Source organism: Protobothrops mucrosquamatus, unplaced genomic scaffold, assembly GCF_001527695.2.
Source record: "Protobothrops mucrosquamatus isolate PMUCROS unplaced genomic scaffold, P.Mucros_1.0 scaffold13, whole genome shotgun sequence".
Taxonomy (NCBI): Eukaryota; Metazoa; Chordata; class Lepidosauria; order Squamata; family Viperidae; genus Protobothrops; species Protobothrops mucrosquamatus.
The window spans coordinates 2,894,778-2,913,291 of record NW_015386400.1 but is presented as its reverse complement, the minus strand read 5'-3'; the positions used below and the strand labels follow the sequence as shown (position 1 = coordinate 2,913,291).

Here is an 18,514-nt window from a genome sequence, read left to right as displayed (position 1 = left end):
CATTTCAAAACTCTTGTACGGTAGCTATTAGTATTGACTATACAAATTATCCTGTGGCATAACCTATTTTTTAAGTACATGACAAATAAATCACTATCACTAACCTGTAGAGGGGTTGGAGCTATCAATTAGACCAAATGAAGATGTAAAGTATTACAGATCTGGAGAAGGAACAGCACAGCTTTTTAATCAGAAGAACTCTGTTATTATTCTTGTAAATAGAGGAAATTCATTACCCTTGTGCATTCCAATTTTACACTTTTATTCCAAAATACTTCAGTAGAACTTACATTTTAAAGTGTGTTTTCTCTTTAAGATCTCAATTGCCTTTCTGGGTGTTCCAGAATTCCAGGTAATCTAGCAACCATAATTTTCAATATCACTCAAGCATGAAAGCAATGGCCATCTCTGCTGTTAAAGATATACTTACTTATACATTAGTGTTTGGAAAGTCTCTGAACTATGCTGGCTTTTTTTTTAATTCCAAGATTTTGGTAATCTCCAAAAACGTTGTTCATTTTCTTTTCTTTTCTTTTCTTAGGCCGAATGACTCTCACTGTCAAAAAAGGATATTTTTCATTAATAGGGATTTAACAGTTTCTTTAATATTAAGATCATTATCATATTTAATATTATTTTGCATCATATTGGTCACTGAAAATAAAGAAACATGACAAGTAACTTCATACAGGTTCAAACTAGTTGTCTTAAAGCCTTAAAAATAGGGCAGTAATAGGTTGAATGTGACTCAAATCATAAAATGAAAGTATAGTTTCTGGATTAGATAGTCCAGGATTGAAATAGCAATCTGTTTTTCATAGGATTGTACTCATACATAGGACCAGGTTCACAGCTTGGATTGTGTTGACATCTTTCCTAGTGAATCAAGCAACTTTGGTCAAGAGCATCTTTGTCCAGCTTTAAGCAATGCAGCACCTGTGCCTCTTTCTGAAGACTGATTTTATATTGACCCATAACTAAAACAAGTTACAATTTATATTATCTGTAAATATATGATTGATTTTGAAGACTATTTGAAAATTTCAGCTAAAATGGTCATTAGAATGGTTTTGTGTGTGTGTGTGTGTGTGTGTGTGTGTGTGTGTGCATCTTAACATTAATCCTGAAAAATAGCTTGAAAAGGCAAACCATTCCACTTTCACCTAGAATATCTGACATTCTACTTCCTGTATTAATCTATCCATAGTTTGGGATCCATTCCAGGGAATTTTTATATCTTTTACCAGCAAGAAATTGGTATAAGATCTTTCCAGTATATTTTCCTGATTGCAAACATTTCTCATTCAAGAGATTAAAGCTGGCCATTTCTTTCTTTAGTTTTAGATATTTTAGCAGGCTTTTTTAATTTATTTTATTTACAGTGAATTTTATATGGTTTAATTCTGTCATGTCTTTAATTGCGATAAAATTGTAATTATAAATTAGTACTATTGTCATTTAATTTTATTATAGATCCCCGCTCCCGTAGACTCTGGGCAACTTATAATACAATAATACAATACAATAATAATAAAAGCAGTTAAAATTGTTTTATTATTTCAAATTTATATACATTTAATACTTGTATATTTGCATAAAACTTATACCACTTTTAATTTATAGGAACTCATTTCTGGGATGGAGATTGTTTGACAAACAAGTTCATTATAAATAGATGTAATAATATTTTACAATATTCATAATAGTTGCAGAATTTGTCCAACTACAGCTAGTCCTAGTTATGACAATAGAGCCCAAAATTTCTCTTGCTAAGTGATACAGTTGTTAAGTGACCTTTGCCCCATTTTATGAGCTTTCTTACTACAGTTGTTAAGTAAATCACTGCAGTTGTTAAATTAGTAACATGGTTGTTAAATGAATCTGGCTTCCCCATTGACTTTGCTTGTCAGGTCATAAAAGGTGATCATATGACCCCATAAATATGAAGCAGTTGTCAAAAATTCAAATTTTGATCACATGACCATGGAGATACTGCAACGGTCATATGAAAACCAGTCATAAATCACTTTTTTCAGTGTGCCTGTAATTTCAAACGGTCACTAAATGAATGGTTGTGAGTCAAGGACTACCTGTAATGTTCATATTAATCAGAATTAAAACCCAATATTTTCTTCTAAGTGTATGTACTATCAAAAAATATATGAAGAAATTGACCAATCATATAAAATTATGTTAGTGTATACCAGGGCACTGACTGAAATTGCACTACAGGTGAGACTGACAGTTATTATGTTTTAATTTTACCAATTCCTGATGTTTTTATTGATAGTATTATCAATAGTATTTTACACACTGTGGAATGTTTGGATCAGAAATGGGATATAATTTCACCCAAATGTACAGCAAATGGAATACAGTGTTCATTGCCCTAAACCTCTATATTTATTCAAGGATGATAAATAAAATGTCAATTTGTTCCCAATTCCATGGGCCTTTCAAGACACCATGTATGCCATAACTTTTTGCAAGAAAAATAAGAACTCTTTCTTTGTCTGTATTTGTCATGGCATAATCTTTCATGGACTTGAATCCATGTGCTAAATATTATATAGAAGTGTCTGGGATGTGTACTCTATTTACCTGTTGCTTTCCCTTTATTTCACCATTTCAAACATGAGAATCCATTTCACTTTGTTAACATGACAAAAGAAATAAGTGAAAGGTTGTGTATATATGTTCTTCTTCAGGGTCTTTTGGAAGGGGACTAGTAACTCACCCCATACATTTTTACTAGCTAGCATTTGGGGGGGGGGGTATTCTTTTGGGAGGGTAAAAGTAATGCACTCTTTGTATAGGAAGGCTGCAAGTTCTGGAAGTTCGCGCCGTTATAATCTTGCTCGTTTGCAAGAGCGCTGTTTTAGAATGTGTTTCTTTTTGTTTTTGCCTCCCTTTAACTTTTTCCGCATTCTTTTTCCTCATGCTCTGTTAACTCCGTTTTATTAAAAAGAGAAAGTGAAAAAAGGAAAACTTCACTAACGGAGTTCGGGTGGTCGTCTGCCGCCTTAGAGAACCCCCCCCCCCCAAACACACACGCCCCTCTTGCTCGGCGGCAACTCCACTCGGGCCATTCCCGCGCGGAGCCTGGCTTGGTGCGCCTGAGGAGACTCTTCGCTCCTCGCCCCTCCCCCTGGGCATCCCTCCTGTGAAAGGAAACTCCCCTGTATCCCTTCGATCCCACCCCGCTCCCTTAGGGGGTCCCCCCTCCCGCAATAAACAGTACCTGCCTACTGACGAGCTGAGAGAAACTTTTCCCTCCTGCCGGTTCAAACGCGCTGCCGTAAAGCGGCCGTCTCCCCTGGCAACAAGGTTCCGGCGGCCGAGCACTAGGTGTAGGAAGGTGATGTAAAAAAGTAAAAAAAAAGCACCACGCGCGCACGCATACACACACACACATACAGACACACTGACACCAAACCACCCAGTGTCGTAAACCAGGTCCGGGCGGGGGCTGAGGGGGGAGTGCAGGGGGAGGGGGGAGGAGGTGACTGGAGCATTTAGACACAAGCGAGAGGATCATGGCGGATGGCCCCAGGTGTAAGCGCAGGAAGCAGGCGAACCCAAGGCGCAATAACGGTCAGTCAGCTTCGCCGGGCAGCGGCCCGAGCTTGGCTGGGGCCGCTCAGGACGCCGGGCCGGGTCGGGCTGAGCTTGGGTGGACTGGGAGACAAGGTAGAGAGAGGAAAGGAGGCGAGAAGTAGAAAGTAATTGCCCGGGAGCTCGTCCCTGGGAGCCCGGTCCCTCTGCACCGTTAGATCCGCTACCTGCTGCCTGCCCGACCGCCTGCCTCTCGAACCGCTCTGCGCTCCCTCCCCGCCTGGCTGCTGCTTCTCCGCCTAGCGGTGCTTCTTCGCTCAGCCGGCTACTGCCCGATGCCTCTCTCCTGCCCGGGGACCGTTACTCGCCGCCCGCAGCCACCTTCTCTCCCCTGCCTCCTCTGCTTCGCTAGCGCGCCGGCTCCCTTCGCCCCGTTTTCGCTCTCCGCTCTCCGGGGGAGAACTGAAGGGGTGCTGGGTGCTTCTATCTCCCACGAGGGACGGCGGAGGCCGCTCCTTTGCCTCTCGGCGACCTCCGCAGCCCCAACTTGCAAACTTATTACCTGAGCTGAGGCGGGTCCCGGTGGCTCTGAAAGGGGGAGGCCACGTCGCCCCGCTCCCCAAACTTTTCTGGGCGAGGGCTGTTGAAGGAAGGGGACTCGACCCCGTCTCTTCCTCTTCCTCTCACGCCAGGAAAGTCAGAGGGAGACGCAGTGCTTTGGGGGAAACCCCTTTAGCTCTGCCCTTACTCTCCCTCTCCCCTTCACTCACATTTGGGGTGCTTGGGAGGGGATAGGGAGGTTCGGTGGGCTTTGAGCACTTTTTAGCGGAACGTGGGAAGGAGTGCGCGTAACTAGCAAACTCTTCGGGCAACGAAACGTCGAAGCAGAAGGAGGGCTGTAATGGGGACTTGGTGTCCGGGAGGGTGGCGTGTTTTGGCCCCGACGGAGGAGGAGGAGGAGGCGATGGAAGCACTGTTGCTTGCTGCAGTGTGTATCGATTTGATTTTATTTTTCTTTGCAAGGGAAACGCGCCACATGCGCACCCCTGACATCGCTTTGAAAGGGACCCCCTCCTTTGCTCTCACTTTCCTCCCCTCCCTCTTCTGCTTTTTTTCCCTCTTCTCTTCCCCCCCCCCCCACTTCGCCTCCGCCTTTTTTAGTGCCTGCAGTGCATGTTGATTTATCTCCGTAGCCATTGAACATATTGTTTCTCCTCTTACACCCCGCCAACCTCCAAATCTTGGCAGAACTAGTAGAAGTGGACTCCCCCTCCCCCCCTTTTCTCCTTTTTCCTAATATCTTCTCTCCTTTATCAACCTGATGGGGGGGGGAAGCTCTCTTCGATGTGGGTTAGGGAGGGAGCGTGAATCAGCCAAGTTTCTCTTTCTCTCTCCCTCTTCTTGGATTTCGAGGTACCTGTTTGTATAATAATCATAATAATGGGTGGTAACGATTTGGCCGCTGCCCCCCCCCCTTTCTCTTCCCCCGCTTCTTCGCAATGAACTGTTACAGCCTATATAAGGAATGAGGCTTACTTCTCCCATTTGTCTGTGTTTTTGTTTTTTAAAAATGAGTTGAAAAGGGGGAAATAAACACACGAAAGTTCTGTGTGGTTGGATTCACTCCCTTAATTCTTATAGAAAATAACGGGAAAGCTGGTGATTTCAGAGGATGTCAAACGGGAGGTTTTGTAACCTTTCTTGGCAGTTTTTTGTGTTCGTCTGGCATTTCCTGTATACGGTTATGGATAGGAAGGTTTTTAGCGGTTGGTCCAAGATCATGACGTTTTGCATGGGGTTTTGATATCCCGGAGAAGGAATTATCGTTCCTTGGGCGGGAGGGCGCCATTGGTTATGAATCTTAATGTGCGAAATGCTCATATAAACACCGGCCTTCTAACCGACTAGCAAGTTGACCTGGTGTTGATTCTGAAGTAGTAGTTTCTTGCTCTGTTGTGGGTGGGTTTATTTATAGCACAACTGTGTGTGTATGTATGCGTGTAGTTATTTTCCTGTTTTAGACCTGTGCATATATCATGATGAGTCTATATTATAGGTAAGTTTGGAAAGAGCCGCTCTGTTGTTACCTTATTTAAAATGTTAATGATAGAGAAAAGGGGGCTTTTCTTGCTGACGACATGTGTGTGTGACATGCAAGTCTGAACCACCCAGTCTCTGGGCAGGATCTGTAAACATGTTTACCTGAGCAGGAAAGGAAATGCATTTTCTATTAAAATTACTCTTATTGGAATATTATACTTGTAAAGCTTATCAACAGATGCCTTGAGAAGTGCCTGAATATTTTGCTTTTGAGACCAGCTGGGAAAAACGATTCTGAGGGCTGCAGCAAATGGCAACTTGTGCAGGTAGAAAAAAAATGGTGTGTGAGGTTTCTCTTGCATGCATGTCAGCCCTCTTCTGTCTGCTGCTTTCATTCTCAAGGGAGGGATTTATTTACCATGCTTGTTGTCAGTGTTTTTCCTTTGTGCTTAATACTAGAAAACCAGATTTGAGATTGTTTAGCACAAATGTTTGCAGCATGCATGATTTGTAGAAAACAAAAGGTGCATAGGATATGTGCTACTCCAGGTATTTTAAGCATAATTTTTGATTGAAAATATCTCACCTTGTGCTCAGGAGCAAAACCTTTGATCTATTGTTACTTCTAATTATAATATTTTAAAATAAATAATAACTTCAGCTGCTATACATTCATCATCACTCGAAAAGACTAGATAATAGATTCTGGATACTAGAGATTTCCCAGCAGTAGAATCCTGTTTGACTTACAAATGTTTACTGATCAAAATTACTGGGAGAAGTTAACCCTTAATTCTTTCTTGCAAATAGGCAGTTGAAATTATTTCTGTTCTTTATGTCTTCTATAAAGATGCCATTAATGAGTACTTTTTCTATTGCTAATCTTGTGTTTTATTTTTCTTTCATTAGTTTTAAGGCATACAGACTTACAAAAGTACATTTATTAGCTGCATCACAGATTAAAAACTATCATTGTTTAATGGACTAGAATATTATTTTAAAGATGATGTTCATCTTTGCTTCTATTGATGGTAAATTGATGCCTCAGCTTTTTTTTCTTACTCCCTCAACATTTAAAAGAGTATACCTTTTTATATGTTAACAAGTATATATTCAATATCTTCCATTTTAATCTCTAAATATAATTGCTGTGCTATTCTTTTCTTGATTGGCATGCACAGCATATTAATAAAAATACTTTAATACTGCCAGAGACCCATAAAAAGTGTCTGGTATTTCCAATCAAATTAAATTCATTCCATAATCTTGATACAAATGTAAGTCCATATAGTTATAATCAAACCATAACTATATGCAATATATGAAAGTTCTTAAGCAAACTTGTCTTGAAAGTCATAAATTTCATTCAGATGGAAGAAATTGTGTAAAAGTTTCAATGAAAATTTAATACATTTTTTTTCTTGCTTGAATCTCTCCGACATTATAGCTTGATGTATTCTTTAGTAGAATATCTATTTGTAGTTGTATATTCAAGTACTAAAATATTAAATATATATTTTATAGAATATATATAAGAATGGAAAAATTATTTATATTACCGACTAACTGGAAGTTGCTTTATGTAATTTGTTCTTACAGACATAGTCTATGCATAACAAAAGTAAAAGACCTGAAATTGCTGAATCAAACTTGTTTTCTCTATTTTTCTTTAACAATTCCAAATACTTTTGAATAGTAGTCTTAAATATAAACACTGGAAGTGTGACCACTTGAATTAGAAAATTTGCATAATCTGAGAAGTATTTTTCATATTAGAGTTTATGTGTACTCAGACAAAATAAAAATAGCATCAAAGTATGATTTTTTAATTCATTTTCTAAGAAAGTCATTTTTTATAAACTGATGATAAACTTTATCTCCTGTTGAATCCTTGCTCTTTCTAACAGGGATCTTATTCATCTAGTACAAGTTCAGATACCATAACCTATATGTTGTTATGGTCATTAAACTTCCAAATATAGCTATATTGCTCTTGTCCCCAAGGTAGTTGTCTAATGTCTACAAAGGTTCTAGTCAGACTGTCTTGGCCTTGGTAATGGAGCAAGGCATGTCCTCCTTTTAGACTTATCTCATTTTTCTCAGCCAAATTTAGTATTAGAACTGATGCAGTGTTTAAATTTGTACTACTTCTAATGGAAAGTTCTTTCTATAGATAGCCAACTTGATAGCAGTAATGTTTTATTTATTATGTATTTATTATATTATATTTTATCCTGCCTTTATTACTTTGAGTAACTCAAGTGATGAACATACATGTCTGCATATAAGTTTGTTAATCATAATAGAAATCTAAATAATAACTTCAGCCAAAATGTCATATCCTGAACTCATAATATAGTTTATATAAACCATCTGGAGTATTTGAGTACTTAATTTGCATATACTAGGCCTAAACAGAAGAGAAGTTATAGAAGAGGAAGTCTTCTTTGTATATGAGTAAGCTTCAACAAGACTTTGGAGACTTCCTAGGCCAAAGAAGAAACAAATATATTTCTTTGCATATAGGTCAGTATTTTTTTACGCTAGTTGACCTCCATGAATCCTTATCAAATGACTACTTGCCTATTTCAACTATGCATTTTGATATGCTGCCATATTATGTTGTATGAAATTTATATAACAGTACAGAAGAATTCTATACCATATATTCTCTATCTAACCTCAAGCAAATCACAATTCACTCTAATTCCTCTTATCTGAATTTGGCCAAAGGGGAATTTCAGTTTGGCTCAGTTTATAAGGGAAATAATAATAACAAATGCATTAATAATAATCCAGTGCAGCACTGAATATATAAAATGAGTGTCTTAATTTGAGCAACTATGACATTAAAACCTCACAGCCAAGTATTCAGATGGAAGAATGTTGTGATGACAAAGAGTAAAGAACTCCTTTCCAAAACAGATCGTATACTACTGAAAATCTTTGCCTTTTATCTTCATCTGTCTCCCAGTTGATAACTACAGGGCTCCAATGGAGAATCTTAAGATTATGACTACATTTATTATGAGAAGGTGTTTTAACGACTAAGGCTGAAGATACAGGAACCAATGGTTCTCAGGTTATAAATGGCTTTTATATAAGCATGTCACAACAGCCTGACTTCAAGGCCACCAAGCATTGCATCAGTTACATTAATCTGAAAGTATGAGAGAAAAATCCTTGAGTTTAAATCCTTGCAAAAATATAGATGTTCCTGATGTCATTGCATTGCAATGGACCAGCAGTTTGTAGCTTCATTCTTGTCTGCAGTAATGATTCTAATCTAGCCAGGATGTGTCTGTGAATCGTTTGCCAAGACAAGTTGAGGTAAGGGTGAAGTATCAGGAGATTGGTCTTTTATTGTCAAGCCTACATGTGCAATGTGACAGGCAACCTTGAAAGGCATATGGTATTAGGCAAAGGGGAAAATATCAAAATGATATTTGGTATGATTGACTGTATTACCTAAAGAACTTTTGCTGGTTAAATTATTTAACCATTATTAACATACATGACTTAATATGTTACAGTTTGTTCATATGCAGGATTTTTGAAGGCATTTAATTGTTCTGTGGATATGGTCTAATATACATATATAGTAGTACCACAGTAGTAGTACAGCATATAGGGAGATCATTAGAATTTGGGATTGACTTTCTGTGGTAATGTTCACCCCTCAAATTAGATCGTTATATATGGAAACACAATCATTATGGTTTATAAGTCATGGTTTATGGCTTAGTGTTGTAGATTCTGGCAACAATATCTTGTTAGAGAAACCAAAGCTTAGCACATTATTTGGGATCCAGGCAGATTTATGGAAATGAACTGTTTATTTGAGAGGTTTGAACAGCTGGGATGCTAAACCATACAAATAATTATAATTGTGCTGAAGAACTTAAATTTGATGGGATAGTAATTTCTTAGGAATTTTCTAGATTGATAGATAAATAGATGACACTGCTATGGAATTCTTGTCATTTAAAAAAATTTAAAAATCAGTACATATAGCCCTTGACTTAACAACAGTTCACTTAGTGACCTTTTGAAGTTAATAGCTCTAAAAAATAAGTTATGCCCATTTTTCACACAACTATTGCAACAACCCCATGTGATCAAAATTCAGACACTTGGCAACTGGCATGTATTTATGGTTTGCAGTGTACTAGTGTCATGTGATCACCTTTTGCAACCTTCTGACAAGAAAAGTCCATGGTGAAGCCAGATTCATTTAACACAGTGGTTCTCAACCTGTGGGTCGGGACCCCATTTGGGGTCGATCGACCATTTCATGGGGGTCGCCAAGCAAGGCTGTGGCGGTAAAAAAACAGGTGGTAAAAAAACCAGGTAAAAAGGGGGGAAAAGGCCGTCCACGGAATGGAGGGAACCCGACCCGGTCGACCACCAGCCGGACGAGGCAGAGACGGCGAACGGTCGATGCGGAGCCGGCCGCGTCCCCCGCCTTGGTGCGTACGCGCCGCGAGGGCCCGTCCCTTTCAGGAGCTGAATGCTGGGGTTGGGTAGTCCTCGACTTACGGCCGGTTTAGTCCTCGACTTACGACCGGTTTAGTCCTCGACTTACAACCGGTTTAGTCCTTGACTGACGACCGGTTGGGGTCGCGGCATGAAAAAGGTTGAGAACCACTGATTTAACAGTTGTGTTACTAAACAACTGCAGTGATTTCCTTAACAACTGTGGCAAGAAAGTTCATAAAATGGGGCAAAATTCATTTAACAACTGTCTTGCTTAGTAAAAGAATTTTTGGGATCAATTGTAGTGGTAAATTGAGGCCTACTTTTATTATTCTTTGTAGAAAAGGAGCATGCAAACCTTTTCATTCTAAGATCCATACTTTGGTGATTTAGGAATTGTACTCCCCAAGATGGACAAGACTAGGGGGTGAAATTAAATTAAATATAATGTCACATATTTATAATTTCATAGCAGCTTTTAGACAAGATTAGAAAAGTGGGGGTTATAGTTCCCCTGTGTAGAATGTGTAAAAACAGATTGTAGAGTTACATATACACATTATAACACAAATTTTGATTTCCCATAATTTTAGATTTCTGTATTAATTTATTAAACAAATGGATAATTGATAATTTCTAATACTGCTTGGCATATAGATTTGTCATTTTTCTTGTTCCGGTTTTCATTTTATTGGAAAACATGATATGGTTAATGATAAGACATTCTAAATGCACAGCTTTGTCTGTACTTGCATTATACTGAATTCAGTGACATCCTTCAAGTTAGTATTTTGATAATGTTTCATTGAAAATCTCTGTACCATTTTAAAATTTCTTAGGTGTGTCATGAAGGAAATACAGTTAATAGTCTTAAAGTAGTCAATTATCAACTACTAATTCTTTGATTGGTGCACTCTGTATATTTAGATGCCAATCCGAAATAATTAGTTCTAGGAACTTAGTCAAAAGAAATTTAAATTGCTCATATCATTCCAACAACATTCCAATAGCAGTATCTGTAGAATACTCTAGGTAATACTTGATTTATTTTCAAACATTTAAAAACAATGCAAAGTTTACTGTTAGCAAAAAAAAACCAAGATTAAATTGTTATACTTACAAGCTGATGTTTTCCCTTCACTTGATAAAACAGGTAGAAAGTTATTAACTAAAAATGTATACTTGTGCAATATATTATGGCGTTAGGAAATCTATATATAATATATACTTCTGACCATGAAGTGTATGATCTGTGACTCTAATGTTTTATTGATAATTTTAGTCTTATATAAGTTTGTTCAGTATTTAGTAGTAATACATATTATATTCTCTCTGTAAGTTTTTATTCCACATCTCTAGTCTTTCCCGGAGGAAGGGCAATGTTCCATCCAAGTTTTGTGCATGTGCACATAGATACAGATAATGAACCCAATATCCACATAGTGTTCACAAGAAATAAAATATTACACAATACTAGTAATTTTAACTTAATTCAAAAATGAACCTAAAAATATCACCAATAAGTTGTATCTTCACATGCAGAAATCTTGCTTGCATTGTAGAAGAAATTTATCTAGTTCAGCTTTCTCCCTTATGTGACTAGAACTCCTTTCCAATACTCCTTATATTTGGGTACATTCTTCTTATCAATAGTTTTTGTGACTCTTGGGTCCTTCTAAATTTTGGTGGAACTGAAAACATTGGCTTGAAGTGCTGCTAGTCAGATTGGAAGCAGGCAGGAAGATTCACGACAGAACTGTTTTCTTGGAGCTAGTTTTATTACTATTGCTGTTTCAAAAATATATCATCTTTTTTCTTCCATGTAGTAAATAGAACAAGATCAAAAGGGACAACCTTGGTTAAAAGTCTTCTAGATATGAGCTCTCAAGAAAAAGTGGATATTAATTTCATAGTTACTTTCAAAATACTCTCATGCCCATTTCCAGATGTGTTACCAGAGGATGAAGTTCAGGAGTTAAATGCAGCAATAGCATAATGTGATACAAGTTTTGGAACTGAACAAATCAATATTCTATGTTCAAAATGCAAAGACATTCTTACTGAAGATATACTATAGCCAGTCAGATTGACTATTGCATAAAGTTTGCAATAAGTAAAAAAGATCAAAAGGAAGTTTGTCTCAAATTATCTGGTTTGGTGATATTTGCACAGCAGATAGGTTTCAAGATTTGCCACAGGTAATAGATTTTTGAGGAATCTAGTGTTCACTGTGAGCATTGCTTCAGCTTAATGAATACTCTAAAAATCAAATTATTATTTATTTATAACTAGATCATTGGACCTGGTGATGTGGGTTAAGAGTTTTCAACATAATGGAGGATTACTAGATCTGGATAGAGTTTATTCTGCATGAGCAGATGCTAAATATCATAGGGAAAAACTATGATGTTAATCTTTCTCTCTGTGCTTTTTCACGCAGGACCACAAAATTGGCTATATAAAAGTTTAGCATATAATAATGTATTTTGTTAGCTTGATGTTGTAAAATTATTTTCAATTCAAATAAAAATTTAAAAATCTATAAAGTGTATATAATAATTGCATTATATTTGTTACCATACACTCATCTTACAGCATACAGATTAAAATTCTGCTTCCAAAATATTGCACAAAATATATTTGTTGAGCATACAGACATCAAAACTTAGAGGGAACATTAGAAGAGATATGGTTGTGTATGATAGTTTGTTTAAAAAGTATAATTCTTATTAGCTCTATAGCTAATAGTTTACTCTTCTACATATTATAAAAGTATAATTGCATGTATTCTTTGACTATTTTTCACGCACTTCAATCCAGTTTATGACTCTTACCCTTACTTTAACATAGTTTTTGTAAGGCAGACATTATTTGCATTTATTTATTTACACATACATGCACTTTATAGGCTACTGACGTCCTACATTTCTGGGCAGTTTAAGTAAAAAAAAAAGACAAAAAAGATATGAGTGTCTCAAAGATAACATATAAACCTAAGAAACCTGTTTATCAGGGACTCAAACTTTACCCTGCTCCAGAGTTTGAGAAAATACAGGTGGTTCTTGATTTACAATGATTTGTTTAGCGACCATTCAAAGTTACAGTGGCACTGATAAAATTGACTTTTGACTGGTCCTTTCACTTAGGATCATTGTAGCATCCACAGGGTAATGTGATCAATATTCAGGTACTTGGCAACTGGTGTGTATTTACAATAGTTGCAGCGTTTTAGGGTCATGTGATCGTCATTTGCTACTTTCACAGCCAGCTTTTGATAAGCAAAGTCAATGGGGAAGTCGGATTCAGTTAATGACTATGTGATTCATTCAACAATTATAGTGATTCATTTAACAACTGGCAAAACTATAAAATCAAAGCAACTGCTTTGCTTAGAATCAGAAATTCTGATTCCAGTTGTGATTGTAAATGAAGGACCCCCTGTAGCCAGCTATCTAGTACTTTCCTAAATGACATCAAAATGGAAACCATCTAGATTGGGGGGGGAGACCATTCCAGAGGGTAGGTGCCACAACAGAGAAGATCTGATTCTTGGATCCAGCTAGATGAAAATACTTGATCAATGGAATGTGAAAAAGACCCAGTCAGAACACTTCAGTATCAGATTGAAAGGGAAAATATATATTTATTATTTTATTAATTATCCACATGCAATTTGTTGGCATAATAGAAATATAAAGTGTGACAATATTATTCAGATATAGAGATCCTGTTCACAAAAGTACTGTTTGTACAGATGAATAAAAGCAAAGTTTGATTTTGATACTTTTTTTTAACAATAGGCTATTACCTGCTTTAAAGTGAGAAAAGAAAGTGGAAAATATTTCCAACCAATAGAAATTGTGATGACTACAGCTATGATTTGCTGTGAAATGGCTCACCCTGCACTGAACAGGAGAATGGGATGATATATGGAAGTTGTTACCTGATTGATCTCAGGGGTCTGAAGAGCTTGCAATTGACTCCCTGAAGTTTATCTATTGATCATTTAACTAGAAACAATTTTACCTTAGTTTGCTGGATGATAATAAATTAACTTAAAATCAAGTTTTTGCATGTATTTATATAATTACAGGCAAGCCTAAGGCAGGGGACATTTACTATTGTTTCCCTTACATCTTCATTCTTCTTCCCACAGATGGCTTATATTCCCCATGAATTTGGAAAAGTAGACTGAACAAGACTTGAGATATATTAAGATGCTCATTATTTTCTTTGAAAAAAATGCTAGAAAAAACTAATTGGTAGGACTTTCCCGGTACCTATTACATAATAATAATAAACATACTTTCTCCTTTCACTACTCAAAATACTATTTAGATCCTAAATCCACTTATCTAAATTACGATAGCTACTTTAACAGAAAAAAACTGATTCACATTGCAGATAGTGGCACTTGTAAGTTGTCTGATCAATGAAAAACAGCAACAAAAATGAATGTGGAATTTACAATGTTTACCAGCAGTGACATAGTTTGAGGGGTTTTTTTTAAGCAACTAACACTGCCTTTTAGAAAGCTGCCACTTATTGGGCTCTTAGCTGAGGATGATAAGTAAGGAAGAATGCTACTGCTTGCCTGGATTTGGGATTACATAAACTGTTAGCATGTTTTTCTGATTTCAGACCATCAGTACTGATGGTATAAAAAGTTTTAGGCTATTCTCCTTTGCTCATATTTGGGAGATTTTTGTTGTTGAGGTAATTCATTTATTTAACATTTTTTCCTTTTTATTTTTACATAGCCAGTGTCTTTTACATTTGCTTTTTAATATGTACAGCTTTTTCTTCATTTAATAAAATCCCTGAAGTTTAACAAGGCTACAAAATACAGTTAGCCTCAGCATGTCAATAAGCTTAAGTATATGTCTCTCTGATTAGTTGTAGGATGAGTAGGCTTTACAATAATAGGTGTGTAGCTGTGGAATGATCTATTTATCTGTAACTATTGGAAGTTACACTATTTGGGATATTGCTTAGCTGCTGTGGTACTCCAAAACCTTATTTCTGTCATCAATAATTTTAAGATCTAAGAGAGTTTGGTCTATTTTGTAGCACTAGGCTAGAGTAGGACAGTATGAATTCTAATGCCGCCTTAGGCATGAAAACCAGCTGGGTGGCTTGAGCCAATCACTCTGTCTCCACCCAACCCCCAGGATTTTTGTGGGGAAAATAGGAGGAGGAAGAAGTATGGACATTCATCATCTTGAATTATAAAAATAGTAAAGGTAGATTAATTTTTTTTTAAAAAAAAGATTTATATCTTGTTAAGGCAAAAAGATAAATTGTTTAAATATCCATATTACATCTATTTTGAAGAGTATTTGATTTCTGTTGAGTGAGAAGTGATGCTCAATATTACAGTTAAGAAAATATCTGAGGTTGTACTTACTTTAATACAGGGTTTTTTTTCCAGCTGAAAGGTGCACATGGATTTTAAAGGCATCGCAGTCCCAACATTTTAAAGAGTATGTGGGACTAGGATAAAAAAAGTAAAAACTTAACACTGAGCTTATATCCAAAGCTTTTAGAAATCACATATTCATTTTGGTTTCTGGTTCTGCGTTCCTGCTTGAGAAGTGTGCTAAACTACTTGTAAGTTAATGGGATAATTAGGGATATATTACAAAAAGCTGTAGCCCTAGAAAATCATTATCTGTTAGAATCTTTTGCACCTGCTTAAATAGAACAAATTAACATAAAGATTAGAGCTGGTTAGCTTACGTTTCTTCATTTGGACTATGGAGAAAAAAAGAAAAGTGGAATTGAGAAGTAGTCTTCACCATTGATAAGTCACTGCAGTTATCCACTAAAATTAAATATAGAAACCAACTTTAGGACTAAGATCAGTAAAGTTTGTTTTTTTCAAAACACCTAACTGATTTCACTTGCTCTCAAATGTGACTATTGCAACTAATATTAAACATTTTAAAGAAAACTGGATAAATGTATATGGCTATCAATGGTTACTAATCTTGATGCCTGTTTAGCTCTAGAAGTAACACACATTAAATACCAGACTGCTAATTTGTTATACTTTCTCATTATGGCTGGGAAGAGGGGGTGCTTCTGGGAAAGATGAACAAGGAACACAGGGAATGTAGATTATATAATCTCAGCATGGCCACCCAACTGCCCAGCTAAAGCAAGTAGGCATCTTTATTGGGTATAGCAGTATAGGAAGATACTGAAGGCAGATGATCATTTTAGTGACAGCGGCAAAGACATCATTTTATACTGTGCAGAAAAAGGCAATGATAAGCCCCTCTTGCATTTTTAACAAGAAAATCACATGAACAGACAGTATAAAACGATAAAAGATATAATGCTAGATGATGGGCCCCTCGGGTTATACGGCTCTCAACATGCTTTTAAGGAAGAGCTCAGCATCTTTGCAGTACTAATGATGTTTATAACTTGGCTGGATTAAAGCCTTTGGGATGTCCTTTCTTGTTGCCATACCAAAAAAGAAAATCCAATGCTGCAAGGACAGAATTATAATGGGAACTTGGAATATAAGAAGTTGTGTTAAGTGAAAAAGGAAATGAATTAACTACACATTGACATCTTAGGCATCAGTAAATTGAAATAGACTGGAACTGGATATTTGCAGCCATAAGAACATTCTGTTTAATACTCAGAACAAGAAAAACAAAGAATGAATGGTGATGCTTTCATAGCAAGGAGCATATTTGGTATAGACTATCCTTTAATATAACAATTACCCAAGTTTATACTCCAACCATTGATGCAGAACAAGAGGACTCTGATGGGTTTTATGATCAAGTTTAATCTGAAACCAACAAAACATGTAAACAAGGTGTGCTGTTTTGATTGGAGACTAGAATGCCAAAGCTGGAAATACTAAGGAAAACAGTTGTACTGTTTGGCCTAGGAATCTGATAGGAAGCAAGAAAAACTTTTACCATTTTTTGCCAATTCAATTATTTCTTCATTGCTAACATTCCAACAATTCCAACTGTCAAAGTTACAAATGCATATCACCAGATGAAGTAAAAAAAAAATCAAATTGACTATATTATTGATACAATAGTTGGAAGAGCATAGTTATAAAGCAAAAATCTATCCAGGTTCTAACAATGGAACAGATCACAAACTGCTCATATGCAAATGCCAAAATCAAACTAAAGTGGAGGAATAAAGCTAACTAGTTTTCACATTATTTGTGCATATAGCTACCATTTTCAAGGAGAGCATCAGGAATCACATTTAAGTCCTGAACCTCATTTATAAGGAATCAGAGGTATTATTGAAGTTGTTCAGGGTAAATCTAAAAAAGGCAGCGAAAAGCCAGCACAACCAGGAAAAGCCAACTGAATCTCAGAACAAACAGTAAAAATTGCCAAGAAGAGAAAAGAAGCCAAAGCCAAGAAAGATCTTGGAAGCAACATTGAGGATTTCAGAGAACTGTTAGAAGAAGCAGTATTACAACATCTGTAAAGGCACTGAGGATAGAAAGAGACCAAAGACAGAAAAAAAATATTTCAAAGCATTTCCGAATTCAGAATAATAATAATTAAGTTGGAAGGGACCTTGGAGGTCATCTAGTCCAACCCCCTGCTCAGGCAGGAAACCCTACACCATTTCAGACAAATGGCTGTCCAATCTCTTCTTAAAGACTTCCAGTGTTGGAGCATTCACAGCTTCTGGAGGCAGGTTGTTCCACTGGTTAATTGTTCTAACTGTCAGGAAATTTCTCCTTAGTTCTAGGTTGCTTCTCTCTTTGGTTAGTTTCCATCCGTTGCTTCTTATCTTGCCTTCAGATGCTTTGTAGAATAGCTTGACTCCCTCTTCTTTGTGGCAGCCCCTGAGATATTGCAACACTGCTATCATGTCCCCCTCGTCCTTCTCTTCGTTAAACTAGACATACCCAATTCCAGCAACCATTCCTTATATGTTTTAGCCTCCAGTCCCCTAATCATCTTTGTTGCTCTTCTCTGTACTCTTTCTAGAGTCTCAACACCTTTTTTACATCGTGGTGACCAAACTGGATGCAGTATTCCAAGTGTGGCCTTACCAAGACATTGTAAAGTGTTATTATTAACATTTCACAACACTTAATATGCTAAAGGATGTCAGTGGATAGTAATTAAAAGAAGATCAAACAGAAATGGAGTATCCATGTCAACATCCAAGAGCCTTCAAAAAATACCTTCCAGTATTAGAAGATAGCTAAATCAGCACTCCAGTTGAAGCCAAACATTACAGGAATTTGTGATATATCTACACAAATATTGTAAACAATGGAGGAATCTATAAATATAATAATTTTAATATATTATAATTATTATAAATTATGTCAGCAAATCTGCAGTATGACGGGGCCAATGGATTGGAAGAAATCAGTTTGCATACCAATATCAAAAGAAAAGAGGCTTAACTGAGTAAGCAAATTATTGTACAATAG

At 36.7% G+C, this 18,514-nt stretch overlaps 1 protein-coding gene across 3 annotated transcripts in view; it reads left to right on the top strand.

Annotated features, from left to right (window-relative positions):
- The first annotated feature begins 3,518 nt into the window (after positions 1-3,518).
- ZEB1 (zinc finger E-box binding homeobox 1) overlaps positions 3,519-18,514 on the top strand; it is an 85,282-nt gene continuing 70,286 nt past the window's right edge. For all 3 annotated transcript variants that reach the window (XM_015810666.1, XM_015810665.1, XM_015810664.1), the window contains exon 1: positions 3,519-3,594. In XM_015810666.1, coding sequence (XP_015666152.1) covers positions 3,537-3,594 — 58 coding nt within the window. In that variant the 5' untranslated portion in view covers positions 3,519-3,536. The remainder of the gene's footprint in view (positions 3,595-18,514) is intronic.